This window comes from Rousettus aegyptiacus, unplaced genomic scaffold (genome assembly GCF_014176215.1).
Source record: "Rousettus aegyptiacus isolate mRouAeg1 unplaced genomic scaffold, mRouAeg1.p scaffold_m13_p_4, whole genome shotgun sequence".
Lineage (NCBI taxonomy): Eukaryota > Metazoa > Chordata > Mammalia > Chiroptera > Pteropodidae > Rousettus > Rousettus aegyptiacus.
Genome location: NW_023416307.1, coordinates 114,179,717 through 114,195,553, shown reverse-complemented (window position 1 = coordinate 114,195,553; position 15,837 = coordinate 114,179,717). Strand labels below are relative to the sequence as shown.

General features: G+C 41.2%; 1 protein-coding gene and 1 pseudogene across 4 annotated transcripts in view; both read left to right on the top strand.

Moving 5' to 3' along the window:
* The window catches only part of CACNA2D3 (calcium voltage-gated channel auxiliary subunit alpha2delta 3), a 790,850-nt gene that overhangs the window by 574,718 nt on the left and 200,295 nt on the right, over nucleotides 1-15,837 (top strand). For all 4 annotated transcript variants that reach the window (XM_036219353.1, XM_036219351.1, XM_016156350.2 and 1 more), the window contains 2 exons: nucleotides 7,699-7,770; nucleotides 9,178-9,258. In XM_036219353.1, coding sequence (XP_036075246.1) covers nucleotides 7,699-7,770; nucleotides 9,178-9,258 — 153 coding nt within the window. The remainder of the gene's footprint in view (nucleotides 1-7,698; nucleotides 7,771-9,177; nucleotides 9,259-15,837) is intronic.
* LOC118602388 lies at nucleotides 12,866-12,984 on the top strand (annotated as a pseudogene).

Here is a 15,837-nt window from a genome sequence, read left to right as displayed (position 1 = left end):
TTATGTATCATTCTTGAAGACCAAGTGACTACACTTAAGTAAGATAATTAAATCCAGAGCAAGGAGAAATGTCACTTGGAAGCTTCACCTATTCTTATTTTCATTCTTATTCTCCACTGCTATCTTGTTTATGCCTTATATTCCTTAGGATTTAGGCATCTTGCATAAATGTTGAAAAATGCCTGTGCAAAATGGGCATCTAAATAATAGTTGTTGTTTGTAATTTGTCTAGATTTTAAAAGGGAAACAGTTCATCTGAGTAGTAGTATAAAAGACAGACAATTCATATTGCTTACATTGAAAGAACCACCTCTTCTATTACAAATAATAATGCCTGCTTTTCTTAAATCTCTTGCTATAAAAAACATCCAAAGTACTGATAATCAAATGTAATAGATTTAATCAAGAATATAAAAACTTTATTCTGATAGCATTTTCATGTGAAAGTTTATTTAAAAGGCTTTTTTATTTTTATGCAAATAGGGATCTACAAATATTATTACCATCATTTTTTAATTTTAGGCATTAATATTCATTGCAAGCATATGTTATTTGGTGGTTTTATTTATAAAATGCTTCTGTAGATGAGAATTTATGAGTGTGTTCTTATTAATAAAAACCTCAATCATGCAGAGAAGAGATAAAATAAAAAAATAAACAATCAGAGACACACACATACAAACACACACACCAGCCAATGGTGATTTAGAAGTCTTTTAGTTTTATCATTGAAATAAGCTATCTTTCCTTTCCCTTCGCATTCCAAAATGGCTTCTTAGGTTATTGAGTAAATTAATTTTTATATATGCATACATGTGTAAAGCATCTCACTTAAAAGTGACTACTATTGAAACAGCCAGCAAATTTCATGATTATCATTAACAGCTGTGAAAATCTAAATGAGACTAAAATTCATAGAGTCAAATAATGTTAACATTAGCCAAGCAGACAATTGATAATACTGTGCTCTCCTTCAGACATAAAATGTACCAATAGGATTTAGTTTTCACGTTTCAGTGGGGTTTACCAGTATTTTTCCTATGATGAGTGTTTATATCTCCACCAGAATGTGTCCTTTTGCATATACCTAGTACAAACAATTAAGACAGATCATCGAGTATGGTTCTTACTAGATATTTTTATCCTGAGGTCTCTCTCCAGTATTGGGGATAAGAGATGCTGCGATGGTGGAAGGCATGGGAAAGTTGGGAGAGGGGAAGTAAGTAGGTATTAAAAGGGGTAAGTACAGAAGACATTTTTGCTCTGAGAATAGGAGGGAAGGCCCAGGGATTTTCTTCTTTGTGGAAGGTCTCTACATAGCCACATGTTCTTTTCATGTCCCTTTTTCCAGATCTGTGTGTCCCTGCTGTGCTCCCTGATGCTCCCACCAACTAATTTGTGCAGAGCCTTATTCTCATGACTTTCTACTATTGGCTCTCCCCTTGGGGTAGAGTGTGAAAACTAGAGGATCTGGGTGCCACCTGCTTCCATCCTGTTCCCATTGCCCCTTGGCATGTGCTACCCAGAGAATGGCCCTTGGGGATTCCCAGGTCATTGGTAAACTTAAGCTCATGGAGAGAGGAGAGAATGCCATGGAGTTGGCTTCCCTACAGTTCGAGCTGCACTTGAGAAAGTGAAAAAACAAAGAATCTTGCCTACACTCCTGTCATATTCTCAGATCCTGTATACCTTAAAGAACCAATGGTATGCCATTCAAAATGTTTCATCTTCTGTTTAAACATGTACACAGCTGTATTTTTCCACCTCATAGTACTATTCCTATCAAGGCAAAGGTTATTGACAGAAGTAAGAGTTGATGTAGCCTATCTTTGCTTCCACTGGAGGGGAACTAAGTGATACTAGCTGCCATTTAAATACATTTTTATTGTTAAGGCCATACTCTGAAAATGGCTAATCACCCAAGACCTCATACCTGCAATTCATGCCGACTGCAACTAGAAGGTAGCAGTGTCTTTCCATGGAGTGCAAGTTAGTGTCCATCCAGGTGTTAGAATTTTAAAAGGAAGACACAGCAGAAATACAACTATATACTCACAAAGTGTATATATATAAATATTGTATATTTATATATACATATACAATATTTATATATTATGTTATACATTTACATGATGTACTCTTAAAGTAGTCAATATGTTTATCAACTTTAATAAGAAAAGAAAGACATACAAACATAAGAGGAGCAAAGTATAAAAGAAATATAATATTTGAAGAGAATTAGTGAGTTTGCCTTTGTTTTTGGCTTAGAGCCAGTATCTTCCTGAGCAGAGTTCCCCATTTGTGCAAAAGCTTCTCTTTGAGCCTAAGCCTCCAGGGCTAAGCAGATCTGGCAGGAGGCTCTGCTGAAAACCACCTGGCAGCCCTCGAATGGGTTGCCAAGCATGCTGCCCTTAACTCACTCAAATGCTTTCTCAGGGCCTGGCATCTAGCTCACCTTCCTCTTCTGGGGCTTGGCACTCGCCCTTAGGAGCCTCCAGCTGCAGGAGAAACAGAAGGTTCTGCCACTCGCCCTGGCAAGGTTCCTCCCAATGGAGATATGAAGAAGGCACCATAACAGATGTCCTTCAAAGGTGGCGACTACCCAGGCAGCACAACTGGCCCAAATCTAAAGGAGCCTACTGTGGCACTGGCAATGCTTGCATACTATCTCCCTTTCTGTCCTCTTTCCCTGCATTTTCTTCATGTCTGTCCTGGTGCAGCCGAAAGCGGACTGGTTCTGCAACTTCTGTCTCAGTCTCTATTTTCAAAGCAGGCAAACTTCTATTTGTTAACTATGGTTCTACATAAAGAATAGTTTTGTATGCCATCATAAAGAGTCATTTCCCCAAATTACTGTCTATTGCCATTCATTATTTGGGTACTTTGGGGGTACCTAAATGTCCTCCCTTATGGAAAGGACACACAGTTACTCAGGAATGTTGAGGTCTTTTTTCCTCGGGCCTTTCTGGCCTCAGAAATGTACTCCCTGTGTGGGTTGTACATGGCTCTTGGGACCACCTCCATGGGTATCTAGAGCTACATAGGTCATTTCTGGCCAATATTAGCACTTACATAAGTCAGGACTCCTATGTTATAAGAGTTAGAAATCCAATCCATGCTCATTTGGGCAAAATGAAAAAATTAGTGCCTCAAATAACCCAATAATGGGAAGAAAAACATGAGCTGTCCTTAGGGATGAAGGTATCTGGGGACTGGTACCCTCCCCTCATCACACACACACACACACTCTCTCTTTCTGTCTCTTTCTGTCTCTTGGTTGACTTTATTTTCTCAGGGAAGGAAACATGGTTTTCTGTTCATGTAGTAGAATGGAGAGGTTTTTTTTTCCTATTTGCTCCAGGTAGGAAAAAATTTTAAAGCCCAGGTGGCTTATCTTGAATCACGTGCCTAATTAATAAACTAATCAGTGTTACCTGGGAAGGGACTCTGTGTGTGTGTGTGTGTGTTCAGTGCTCAGCCTGGGTTTGGTGCCCAACCACATGCAGTATGGGAAGGTTTAGCTATCAACAGAACCTTGTGAGTGGAAAGGGTGAAGAGGATTTTCCTAATGGAATGGGGTGACATTTGAAAAAGAAGGAAAGAAAGATGCAGGACAATTAAAAAAAAAATGTCTTCCTGCATTGTTCTATTCATAAATAATCTTAAGTGTAAAACAAATGGATGAAACTGCAGTGCAACGGGGAACTTCTGATGTTAATAAGCTGGCTTTCAGGAAGCATTCTGAATCCGTCGCATAACCCCTGACAGATACCAGTGCATGCCAGACATTTTACTTGAGTTCAGGATAGTCCTGAGGAAGATAGCTCCTCTGCTCATGTATGAGAGCCAGTGTGCCCTCCCCAGCCAGCTCTTCTCTGTCTGCCTCGTTAGCTTTTCTGTCTCCTCTGGACTTGAGATTCCTTAGAGATAAGACCTATGTCTCATTCCTACTTGTCTTCCAGCACATGGCATGGAACTTGGCACATAGCTGATGCTCAAGGAATGTTTATCATGGGAATCAATAAATAATAATGACTAGGCTGGCAGCAAAACTTATAGACCATAAATGTGGCACTATTGTATTACCTGAAGCCACACCTGAGACATGTCTGTATTGCCAACTAGTGTCATCAGTGGGAAACTAATAAAGCATTAGGAGTAGAGGTCTGGCATCGCTACATGTACCTTGCACGTGAATCTAAATGCATATTCATGTGAGCCCATATGCATGATTAACTTGGGAAGCTAACAGGAAGCAGTCAATCTGTTGAGCAAGTTTGTGTTTTATAAACCAGGTGTTTGGTATTATTAATCATCATTTCCTTTGATACCAGAATGGTCTCCATTATGTAGCATAGGAAATGAAGGATATGGAATAATATACACATATTATACAACAGAGCACCACAACTAAGCATTTTGGAGGCCTGTTCAAAGCCCAGGCAAGTGTAATTGAATGGCAGTTCATTTTAGGATTCCCACTTGGACTTAAGTTAATGGGATTTTGCCCAGATGGACCATGGTGACCCCCCTCCCATTCCTACCCTTTGGAAAATGAATGTTGACTCTATGTCTGCGTTTTTCTTGGAAGCAATATGTATGAATCATAAGCAGATCTTGCCTCAGCAGCTGCTACAGGTTAAGGGGCCACAGAAAAGCAGGGACCCCCTAGCGTTTAGGGACAGAGGGTGTTTGGCTATGGTTGGCTGCATAACTGCTGCTTGGTGGTCTGGAAAAAAAACTTTTGCCACTGGCTGCTATTTCCTATGGCAGGAGTACAGAATGCCTTTCGGTCATAAAGTACTTACAGTGCAAATTAACTTTCAAAATTGATGTTCCTTCTCCATGAAGTATTTAAGGTTTACAGAATCCAGACCTGTGGAGACTGGGAAAGATGGAGCTGGTGGGTGCAGAAGAGCATCTGCATGTTCTGCAGGTGATATTCCCAGGGTTCTGCCAGCCCTCATGACTATACTGATGAGCTTGTATATCAGGAAAGTATGTGTTAGGGTTCTGGCGAAGACAGTCCAAATCTGGGCCAGAACTACCCTTAGGAGAGGACTGGTGAGCTCATAGCGTAGTGTCTAGACTGAGCTCACTGCATTTCCTCTGTTTACCTGAGGCTGATTACGAATGAGTTTTTTCAGTACAAATGCATATTATGATGTGTTTTTTTTAGGAGATGGTGCAGTAATTATATTTGGAATTAGCCCCTGAGTGGAATTGACACTATATTTTGGCTTAATATCTGGAAGTTAGTTTCTCATGATCTTGCTTTTGTGCCAGAACAATGACCAGTGATTTATAATTGATTTTTACTGGTTGCAGAAAAAAAAAATCTTCATTTTTCATTATCGTCAATGGTATGTTTTGATTTTATTCATGATGCATGTTGGAATCGCTTGAAATTTAAGTTGCAAAGTGGAAGTCACCAAGGGTTATGGATCAGTTCAAATCAGTTTTCTTTATAGCATGAAGGATTACATAAAGAGTCAAAACATGAGAGGGTTTCTAATTCTGAGAGATGTTTACCATAGGTTGGTTCTGCCTTTGTAAATGGCCTTGTATGTCCGCAATGACAGCCATATTATACTTTAAGGATTTTAGCAAGATATTGGAATCATGTTTTCACAAACTGGTTGGCTTGGTTCCTGGCAATGATAACTGTCAACATCATCTCATAGTTAATCTTATTTAGTTATTAATATTGTGATAAAGTTTTTTTAACTTATTCTAGCACTCAAAGGGTGTTAGTAAGGGTTCTCCAGAAAAACAGAACCATAGGAGATGTGTACATGCATATTTCATCTATATTTTTTTCTATATGTTTATTGAGGGTGAAGGGAGTACTTTATTTTGAGGAATTGCCTCATAGAATTGTAGAATTGTGAGGGCTGAAACATCTGAAATCCATAGGCAGACTGGAAATCCAGGAAGAGGTGATGTTGCCATCCTGAGTCTGAAAGCAGTCTAAAAGCAGAATTCCTTCTTCCTTAGGGGTTCTGTTCCTTCTATTAAGACCTTGAACTGATTGAATAAGACATACCCATATTATAGAGGATAATCTGCTTTATCAAACTCTACTGATTTAAATGTTAATCACACCTAAAAAGTTGTTCACAACAACATCTAGACTCATGTTTGATCAAGTAACTCAGCACCATAGCCTAGCCAAATTGGAACATAAAATTAACCATCACACCATGAATCTCCAGTCGTGAGAGACCATGAGATTTTTGCTTCGTTTTGTTTATCTTGGGGGAATATATGCCCATCTTGATATGGATGTAAAGCTAATAAAAACATGGCCCTCTCTATTCCTGTTAAGAGTTTTTCTCAACTACTGCAAGCTTCTCTTTATCTATAATGATTAATGATGGTGGAAAGGATTCCTCTATAACAGTGCTTCTCAAATTTGAATATGCATACTCATTATTAAACTGAAGATTGAGAGAGCCTGAAGTGGGGCTTGGGATTATACATTTCTAACACACTCAGGTGCTGCAGGTGATGCCGTTCCATGTGCTACATTATGAGTAGTGAGGCCCTATAGCTCAAAGAATCTACTGGAAGATCAAGACTGATGGAAAATGGACTGCTGATAGGAACCAAAATTAGCCTGGTACGTCTGGTGGGAGAGGGATACTTTCTGGTTTCATAGCCCATTCAAGCCTCAAATGCTACTTACTAGCCATGTGACCTTGAAGGCAAGGAAAGGGAACTAGCATCCTTTGAGCACCTTCATATTCCAGGTACCAAACTGGGTAGTTTCACATTTAATCTTCATGGCAACGATGATGGAGAATTATTGGCATTACTTTATCTGAGGACATGGAAGCTTAGCTAATGCTGGTAACAAAGATTTAAAACTGAAAATTAGGACCAGGTTTGTTTTGGACCAAAATCTCCTGTGCTCCAGAACTCTCTTTCTCCATTTGTTATTGAAACAAAGTAGGGATCCCTGCCTGTCTCCCAACACTGTGAAAAGCAGATGTGATGGTGGGTCTCAATGCATTTATATGCGATTCAAATGGTTACAGAAGTGTATTATGTGCCATATTTCAAGTATTGTTCTTCCAGGAGAAGTCTTCAGCTTCTTATCAGTGATTTTAGGGATCAGACAATCAAGTTATTTTTGTATTTTTGTTTATTTGTTTGTTTTCCATCTGGGATTGGTATGCAAAGATCTGTAGAGGTCCAAAAAGATATTAACAGCTAATTGGGGAGAATAAATGTTTCCAGATTATACTGTTTTCAGCAAGAAAAACTCATAAAACCCCTTAAAATCTTGTTTTCAGATCCTCAATTTTCAGATTAAGCAAAAGCATTAACACTTCACATATTGAACATAAATGTCTGCAAATTAAAATTATGAAATCAATGTATGTGAATGAAATTAAATGAATCATTAATATCCAATAAGGCTTTATTTGAACCAAAAGGGCTGAATGCAGTGAACACATCAGCTGGGGTGACTGATGGCTACTGCCTTTGTTTCCCCAGCCAAGGGCCGAGACCCTCATCTGCAAGTCAGGGTGAAGAGACGGTGCGTTTCCTCCTAGGCTTAAGGCTTGAGTGGGCACTGGTCCATTCCCAGTGGCCCTGGTCAGGAAAGGATGCAACAAACAAGGGAGATGACCTCCAGCCCTGTAGTTTCCAGATCATCCTCGGGTAACTGGCTTTTCTCTCTTTGCCTAGCTTGCCGATGATCAGGGCCTTGTCCTGATGACCACAGTCGCCATGCCTGTGTTCAGTAAGCAGAACGAAACCGTGAGTACAGGGGCTGTGCTTCCTGCTTGATGCTAGGGGGATTATTTTCTGAGACCTCTTCTAACTCAAGCTCCAGTGGCCTTCTTACCTTTCCTTTCTTTTCCTTTCCTTTTCCTTTTCCTTTTCCTCTTCTCTCTTCTCTCTTTTCTCTCTTCTCTCTCTCTCTCTTTTAAGGAGAGGGCATACAATTTTTCTTCATGTTTAATCCTACTGTTAGAACATGACATCAAGCACTGGTGCGAGGAATTCAAGCAGGCGTCATTTTACAGTGTGCAGCACTTTTCCAAAATTTAAGTGTTAAATGACCAGAGGAAAGAAAGCCCCAGAGAGAATCCTTGATTATGTTGGAGGACTGTTCTCTGATTTATAGTTACCAACCTTGTATTAGTTTCTTAGGGCCTTGCTAACAAAATGCCACAAACAAGATGGCTTAAAACAATAGAAGTTTATTCTTACAATTCCAGAGGCTAGAAGTCTAAAATCAAGGTGTCCGCAAGGCCATGCCTCCTCTGAAAGCTCTAGGGAGGACTCCTTTCTTGCCTCTTCCAGTGGCCTCAGAATTCCCTTGGCTTCTGGTAGCCTAACTCCAATCTTTGCCTCAGTCTTCACATGGCCTTCTTCTCTTACGTGCCTCGCTATCCTCTCCTCTTCTTAGAAGGACATCAGTTTTTGGATTTAGGGCCCATCCTGAATCCAGGATGATTTCACCTCAAGATCCTTTTAAACCTGCAAAGTTCCTGTTTCCAAATAAGGTTACATTCTCAGGTTCTGGGTGGACTTGAACTTGGGGAAAATAACAGACAGTGACAATTTGTAGCTTCTTCTGGAAGGCATTGCTGACATGGGGAAGTTTTACCATATCACACTGACCCTGGAAACCAGGACCCTGGAGGCCTATTCTTTCTCCTCAGTTCTTGGTTCCAACTGACTGCTGAAAATGTTAGGGTTATTTCTTCTTTCTCTGGCTACTTAGTCTCTCTCTCCTGGGCACCAGATGGCAGTGTAAATTGAGAAAGCAGTTAACACACTATAAGTCTTTCCTGTAGAAAGCTTCCATAAGAGAAACTGATTAATGATCAGAGTTCTTAGCTGCTGACACTAGTGCTTCTGCACATCAACTCTTTACTTTAAGGAACAGAAGAGAATTGTGGTGTCTTGGCATGAGTATGTTTAGAGTCGTGGTTACTATTGTTTGGCCTGAGAAGCTACCATTCTTGTCTAGTAATATTTTGGGTGGAGGTGGGGAATAGAAGAGGGTTCCTCCTAGATCGGGGTTAATCCTCAATCTCTATTAGTTTGTAGAAGGCACCAAACAGTGATTAATGATATGAGGCATCTCACAAGTCTATTTTTTCTATACCAAATTAACTTACATTATCATTATTGTTTCATGTTTATTTTCAACAGCGATCAAAGGGCATTCTTCTGGGCGTGGTTGGCACAGATGTCCCAGTGAAGGAACTTCTGAAAACCATCCCCAAATACAAGGTACTGCATCACTTATTAATAGTCAAGGGCCAAATGTCCAAGATGATTTCACAACCTGCCATAGTAACGATAAAAACACAAAAAGGCCCTTCTACTCTATTTACTCTCTTTTTGGAAGGCTCTTTTCTGTTGTTTTGAATAGAACAGTAATAGTCTGGGCAGATCTGAGTAGGTCTGGGCATGCCTACCCAGGTTTTTATGGGTCTATAGGAGTCTACACAAATCTGTGCAGGTCTACGCAGGTCTAACATCTCTCATTGTCTTCTAAGCCAATCCTGGCCCACCCCATCCTGAGGACCCTCTAATATCTGTTATTTCTTAGCAGAAACCCAATGAGGCACAAAGAAAAATAGTCTCTGACTCTGTTGAATGAGTATTCCTTCTATCTTGGTTTTCTTTTCCTAATGCTAAATTAAAATCCATGGCACTAAGAGAATTGTTGTTGTTGTTGTTGTTGTTGTTGTTGTTGTTGTTGTTTAACTCTGAACATTATTGAGGGGGTGAAGTAGGTAATTTTAGAAGAAAGAAGAGAGAGCAGGCCTTGGTAAGCCACTGCTTTTGGAGTTTAGAACAACATAAGGGGCATCAAAAAACAAGGGGGCCATCAAGAAGGTACACGGGATGGAAGAGACTCAGAAAGGGGTGTGGAAATGCTGAACCCAGCTTTGTATGTGAGGCCAGCCCTGCATCAGGGAGCAGCGTGTTATGCTTTCTCCTTTACCTGGCCCACACTGTGTTCCCAGCACTACTCCTTTGAAACATTTAGTCGTACAATTGGGGACACTAGCTCTCATGGGCTGTCCCAGTGCCACCTTCAGCCAGACCTACTCCAGTTTCCATGAGAACAAGCATCCTGACTTCTGCCCAACTTCCCAGTTGTCTATGGATTGGTATCTGCCTTGTCTTGGGCAGGTGAGCACAACACAAGTACCACCTGAAGCTGACCGATTGTACTGCCTCCTGGGCTGGTTGCAGAGGGGTGGCAAGTTACCATGAAGGTGACATGGTAACTTTTTGGGGTCAATAGGGACCCCAAATACTAATCAGTATTTATGTTCTCTGACTGTTTGAGGTGTGCTACTGTGGTTAAATAAGCACTTTAATGAAATCAGGAGACCGGTTTCCACCAAAGTCAGATTTCACCCCCACTTCCTTTCTAGCGGTGCTGTCCTAACTTCACCGTTTCACTTACTACTATCATAACTCATTGCCTCGCCCTTATGCCACCTGCACAGTTCTTGAACAGGTCCTTTTCATTTATATTGACTTACTATTTTTCTTAACTATCTCCTCTAACCTCAGCCTGAACAATCACACATGAATTAGTGAGTTGAGATGTGATCATTATATTTTTCTGATGCACAGGTTAGCCAGGGGAAGTGACATGACTAAGTTCACCTTTAAAAAGATGGCCCAGAGTGTCCCTGAGCTCCACACAGAAAGTGCTCACCTGTTCTTTAGTGGGGCTCCTCAGAAAAGCAAATCAAAAGGTAGGAAGAGTAAAGACCCCTCAAGCCCCGTCACAGCCATGTGGAACTGCCCAAGAGCTGTCTCCATGGATGTGCGAGTGTGGGAGTACAGGAAAGGACAGAGAGCAGCCGCAGCTCCCAGTCCTAAGAGGAGTTCACTGGACTGGCATGGTTCCCCTGACCTCACAAGGATTGAAACCAGACCTGTCCCCTCTTCCCCCAGCACCAAGCAGACTGGCTCACTTATCTTCATTTCGGGCCCATATTAAACTGATGAGGGCCAGCTCTGCTCCCATCTGGAGCAAGGCAAGCTTCTCTGAGCTCGGAGTATGAGAGAGTTGGCAGGGCCTCCTTCCTTACCACCTCCTTTCCCAATGTGCTGAGCCTATTTGACCACAGTTGGAAGAGGCATATGGGCCTTCCTAGGCCTCAGCAGGAGGAGGTGAGGGTTGGTGCTCTGGAGGCAATTATAGACAGGGTCCTATTTCCATTGCTGAAGAGCTGGATATGGACAGGTCTCTCAAACCCTTGGTTCCTCTTTCATCCAATGATGAAAACAGTAGAACCCGCTCATGGACTTGTGTGAAGGATTGACCATTATTCATTAACCAGGAACAATGGTGTCACCTGCAGCCTCCTGGTACCCACAGCCCTCCTTCACACAGGAGGAGCCTACAGAGAGCTGTTGACACCTTTCCCATTCCAGGTTCAGGCACCTGTGGGCGTAACATTTGCTGAACCTTTGCAAACCTAGAATACCCATGATAATTATGAGTTAACTGAATGACTGGGCAATGACATGCTGGGATCCTCAGCCAACTTTAAAAATGAGGTTTTCCAAGAATTTTGAAAGGCATTAGGAAAGGCTTGCGATACAAGGTCATGTGTGTGAGGCAGGATTCTTAAGTTTGTTGACAAGGACAGGCCCACCTTTTAGTAAAGGGTTGGGAGAAGAGCAAGAGAACGAATCAGCCAGTTACCAGAAGTTACAGTAAACTCTTGTCCAAGCCAATCAACTAACCAGATGGCTGCAACAAAAATTATCAAATCAGCCTTCATCGGTTGGATGCAGAGCGAGAGGTGTAGAAAATGGCTGTTTGAAAAAAGTACCGTTTTGTGGTACAAAACAGGGTGCCTCGTAGTTCAGCATTAGCCGATAATATTTGCCAGGTCCTCGACACTGTGCAAAGTCCATTACCCACATCATGTTAGCAAATCTTCAGGTAGTGCTGTTATATCTACTGCACTCACAAGGAAATTCAAGTTCATAGGGCATGTGTTCATAGAGCTCAGGGCCACATAAGTAGAAAGTGGTGAGTGTGATTTGAACCAGGTCTATGTAACTCCTTCATGCTTACAACACATTTAAACCATTCACATACCACTTCATGATTCGTTGCTATGTTCATATACCATCTGTATCATTATTTACTTAATACTCCATTTATAAATCAACTCAAAACTTTCTTCACTTAACTAGATTTTAATAGGAAACACCATTGTACCATTTTAAAAGAAAAATCAGTTTTATTTGCCATTATACAGGACAATTATAGAAAAAAATGATAAAAACTAAATAATAGCATTAAATAATTGCTTAATAATCTAAGGTTCTGAACTTGAGGTCTGTTCTCTTTTTTAAGGTATTATTAAAAGCAAGTGTTAAAGCTATACTAAATGGAAACTTTCTTTTTGATTTCATTGGAAGGATAGAAGAAAATTTAAAAGAGCCGTTTCCTAATAAATGGTTCTTGCTAGTAAGCGCAATAGTGGGCCTATATGCCATCTAAAATTATCTTGTTCTACACTTTGTTTTTCCTAAGAAAGCAAAACAAAGTCTATGAGAAGATGATGGATGGCTGGGGAGTGAGGACCATGGGGTGGGGATTGTTCATCCTGGAGTGGTACGGACCCCTGCCTTCTGGGGCTCCCCTCAGCTCTGAGCATCTGTGCCATCATCACCACCCGTAAACCCATACTGCACCCCCACCTGTCAGCCCAAAAGTCCCCAGAGGGTTTGACTTTTCCCAGTGCTTCTTGTCAGGTCCAAAAGTCACACAACAAAGAGGAAATGAACTCTAAGCTAAAATCAGATTTCTGGACTCACAAAAAGTGGCCTGCTTAGCAAAAGAACTCTCGTCTATGGCCCTGCCACCCTGAACAAGCCTGATCCTGTCTGATCTCAGAAGCTAAGTAGTGTCGGGCCTGGTTAGTACTTGGATGGGAGACCACCTAGGAAGACCAGGTGCTGTAGGCGTAAAAAGTAAAAAATTAGGGATTGTAAGATGACAAGGTCCTTGAAATCTGTGAGGTCGACTAAGGGTTGCCTCACAAAAATTTTAAAAAAAGAAAGAAAAGAAAAGAACTCTCCTATTTGGGTTTATTAAGATTCCTTCTTCCAACTGCCACCCTAACAACCAGCCTCATCCACCCCAAGGCTTTTACAGTTAGGGTTAAGTTTCCAGAGGCCCGATAGGACATCTGGTTGATCCAAACGTACCTAATCAAGTGCTATAAACTATGTAGCTGCCCAGAGTTTGAAAGCATAGGGGAGGAGGTAGGGATTTGAGCTTCCTTGATATAGTAGACTTTATTTTATTGAAATCCTCAGACCTACATGGCCAGAATTGCTGCCTTATTGTTTAAGGAAGGGCATACTATCTTTAGAGAATGTTTCTAAACAATTCTCAAGCCTCTTATTTCATATGAGAAGATGCAGAACCCCAAGTACAGGACCACTACTTGATATATGCCCAGTAAGTCAAAGTAGGAACGTAGTATGAAACTGATAACAATTACTCTATGAGTCTGTTTCTCAAAGCTTCCTCTATCAGACAAGGTACTAGGCTCTTTATCACATTATCATACTTAATAATAGGTAGACACTGCCATTACCCCCATTTTACAGCTACAGAAACTGAGGCACAGAAAATTTAAATATCTTGCTAAGTCTTACAGCTAGCAAGCTATGATTTTAGCTGCTATTTATTACCCTAAAGCCATTAGGAATGATAAATGACAATAATAATAATCATAGTTGAAATAATAGATAAAATATTATGAACAATAGTAAAGTTAAAATGAAATAAAACAATAAAACGTTTATTGAACTTTTTACTGTGTGTTTGGTGTGGTAAAGTGCTTTATGTGCACTATTCTCATTGAATCTTTATTATGCTCCCATGAAGCGGGCACAACTTGGCCCCATTTTCACTTGAGGAAACTTGAAATAACTTTCTTGACACAACTCACATAGTTAACAATGAATGAAACAAAATGTAACAAGAGAATAGAGGAAGATCGGCTACAGAAGATTAACCAGCAGTGCCTGAAATACAGGTACATCTGTTATTGCTATCCCAAGGGTCAGGCTGGCTACCAGAGACACAGGTATGACATACCTAAGTCATTCCACCTCTGGTTCCTGCAGAATGCCTTGGAAAGAGGTGCTCATGTCAGCCAGGGACAGCCATGGCCGAATAGGCCTGTCTCACCCAGGAGAGGGGAGCTCCAGGGAGCAGAGTGAGGATCACACCTTTCCCTCCTGATTAACACCTTGTAAAGATGAGTCAGCTCTTGGCTCTTGGGGTTTTCCCAGAAGATAGAATTCTTTCTTTACCCTTAGCTTCATAGATTTTTCCCACAAGTAATCAGACTTCCTGTAATTTTTATTAAGAATTCCAGACACCCCGGCAATAATTTCCAGACACCACAGCCTCTGTTAAGGTAACAAGCCATTGTATAATTGGGTTCATTTCATTAGCCCAAAGCCCCCGCATTTGGAAGGGAAGCACCTCCTTCCTGACTGTTGGACCATGAGGCTCCTGGCCTCCAGGAGAGCGTGCTTCAGGATGAAGGCCCCTTTGGCAGCCCCAAGTGCTGGAACGCCTGGTGTCCGATCTGTTCTCTATTACTCCACGGGACTGCACATTAGAATGGACAGGAAGACTGGTTCTATTTCAGATGAAATAAAAATTAGAGATTTCATCAGTATACTGATTTGTGGCCAAAAATAAATGTTGGACATTGTCATATAATAAGCTTTTGGTTTTCTGAGGGATTCATCCATAGAATGTGTTTTGAAATTTGCTCAGTTTCTCTGCTTGCACCTACATTAGGTTATATCTATAAGTCACCAACCAAACAACAAAATATTCTGATGTTATTTTGTCAGAGTATTCTCTTTGGAAGGATTTTAACCAGATAGTTTCTAAATGTCAGGTACTGCCTTGAGAAGGACTGACTATGCACCTGCCGTAGCAAATCAGCTTCTCCTTTTTGGCACATATTTAATATTTATTTTAGTTCAGATTTTAAAGACGAAGTAGAAAATATTTGGGTAAAGTGAAGAATGTCTTATATAAACACAGACCTTAACCAGAGCACCTGCCATGTGCCAGACATTAAGTTAGGGATTGTAGAAATCAAAGATGAGTAAGATGGCTCCTTACCCACAAAGAGCCTGTTCTGATGGGCAAAGTACTGCCTTATCTAGAGCACAGGACGGAAAGAGAACCAGCTGGGTTGAGAGGTGAGAAAGTTAGGTGCAGCATTTTCATGCATAACAATGAAGATAGTAATGGAAAAATTCTCAGGGGGTTGTGGAAACAGGGTATGGAAGGGAGTAAACAACTGGGAAGGGTCAGGAGAGACTTTTTTATATGTAATCACCCAGAGGCTGAGCTTATAGCATGGGTGAGAGTTAGCCATAAAGAGATGGGCATGAGCGGTGCTCTAGGCAGCTGGTACTGTGTGAGTAAAGGTCTTGGTGGGAGAGAAAACTGCAGGGGGCCTGTTGTTTCTGCCATGTGGCCTGAGAGGCAATGAGCAGAAGGAGGTGTAGGGCTGGGTACTTAGGTAGGGGCCAGACCCTGAGGAGACCTGACTGAAAGGCCCATGGATTTTCTAACACATGAAAGAGGCCTTTAGTGGATTTTGCATAGGGGAGCAACAGGGCCAGAGTTACTTTGATCAGTCTGCAGGATGACTTTTTTGGGGTTAGGCTCCGAGGCAGGAAGAACAGTTAGGATCATTGTGGAAGTCTTGTTACATGAAATCTACATGAATAGTAGGGTGGGGAAGCAGAGTCGAATCTCAGTAATTTCTACAA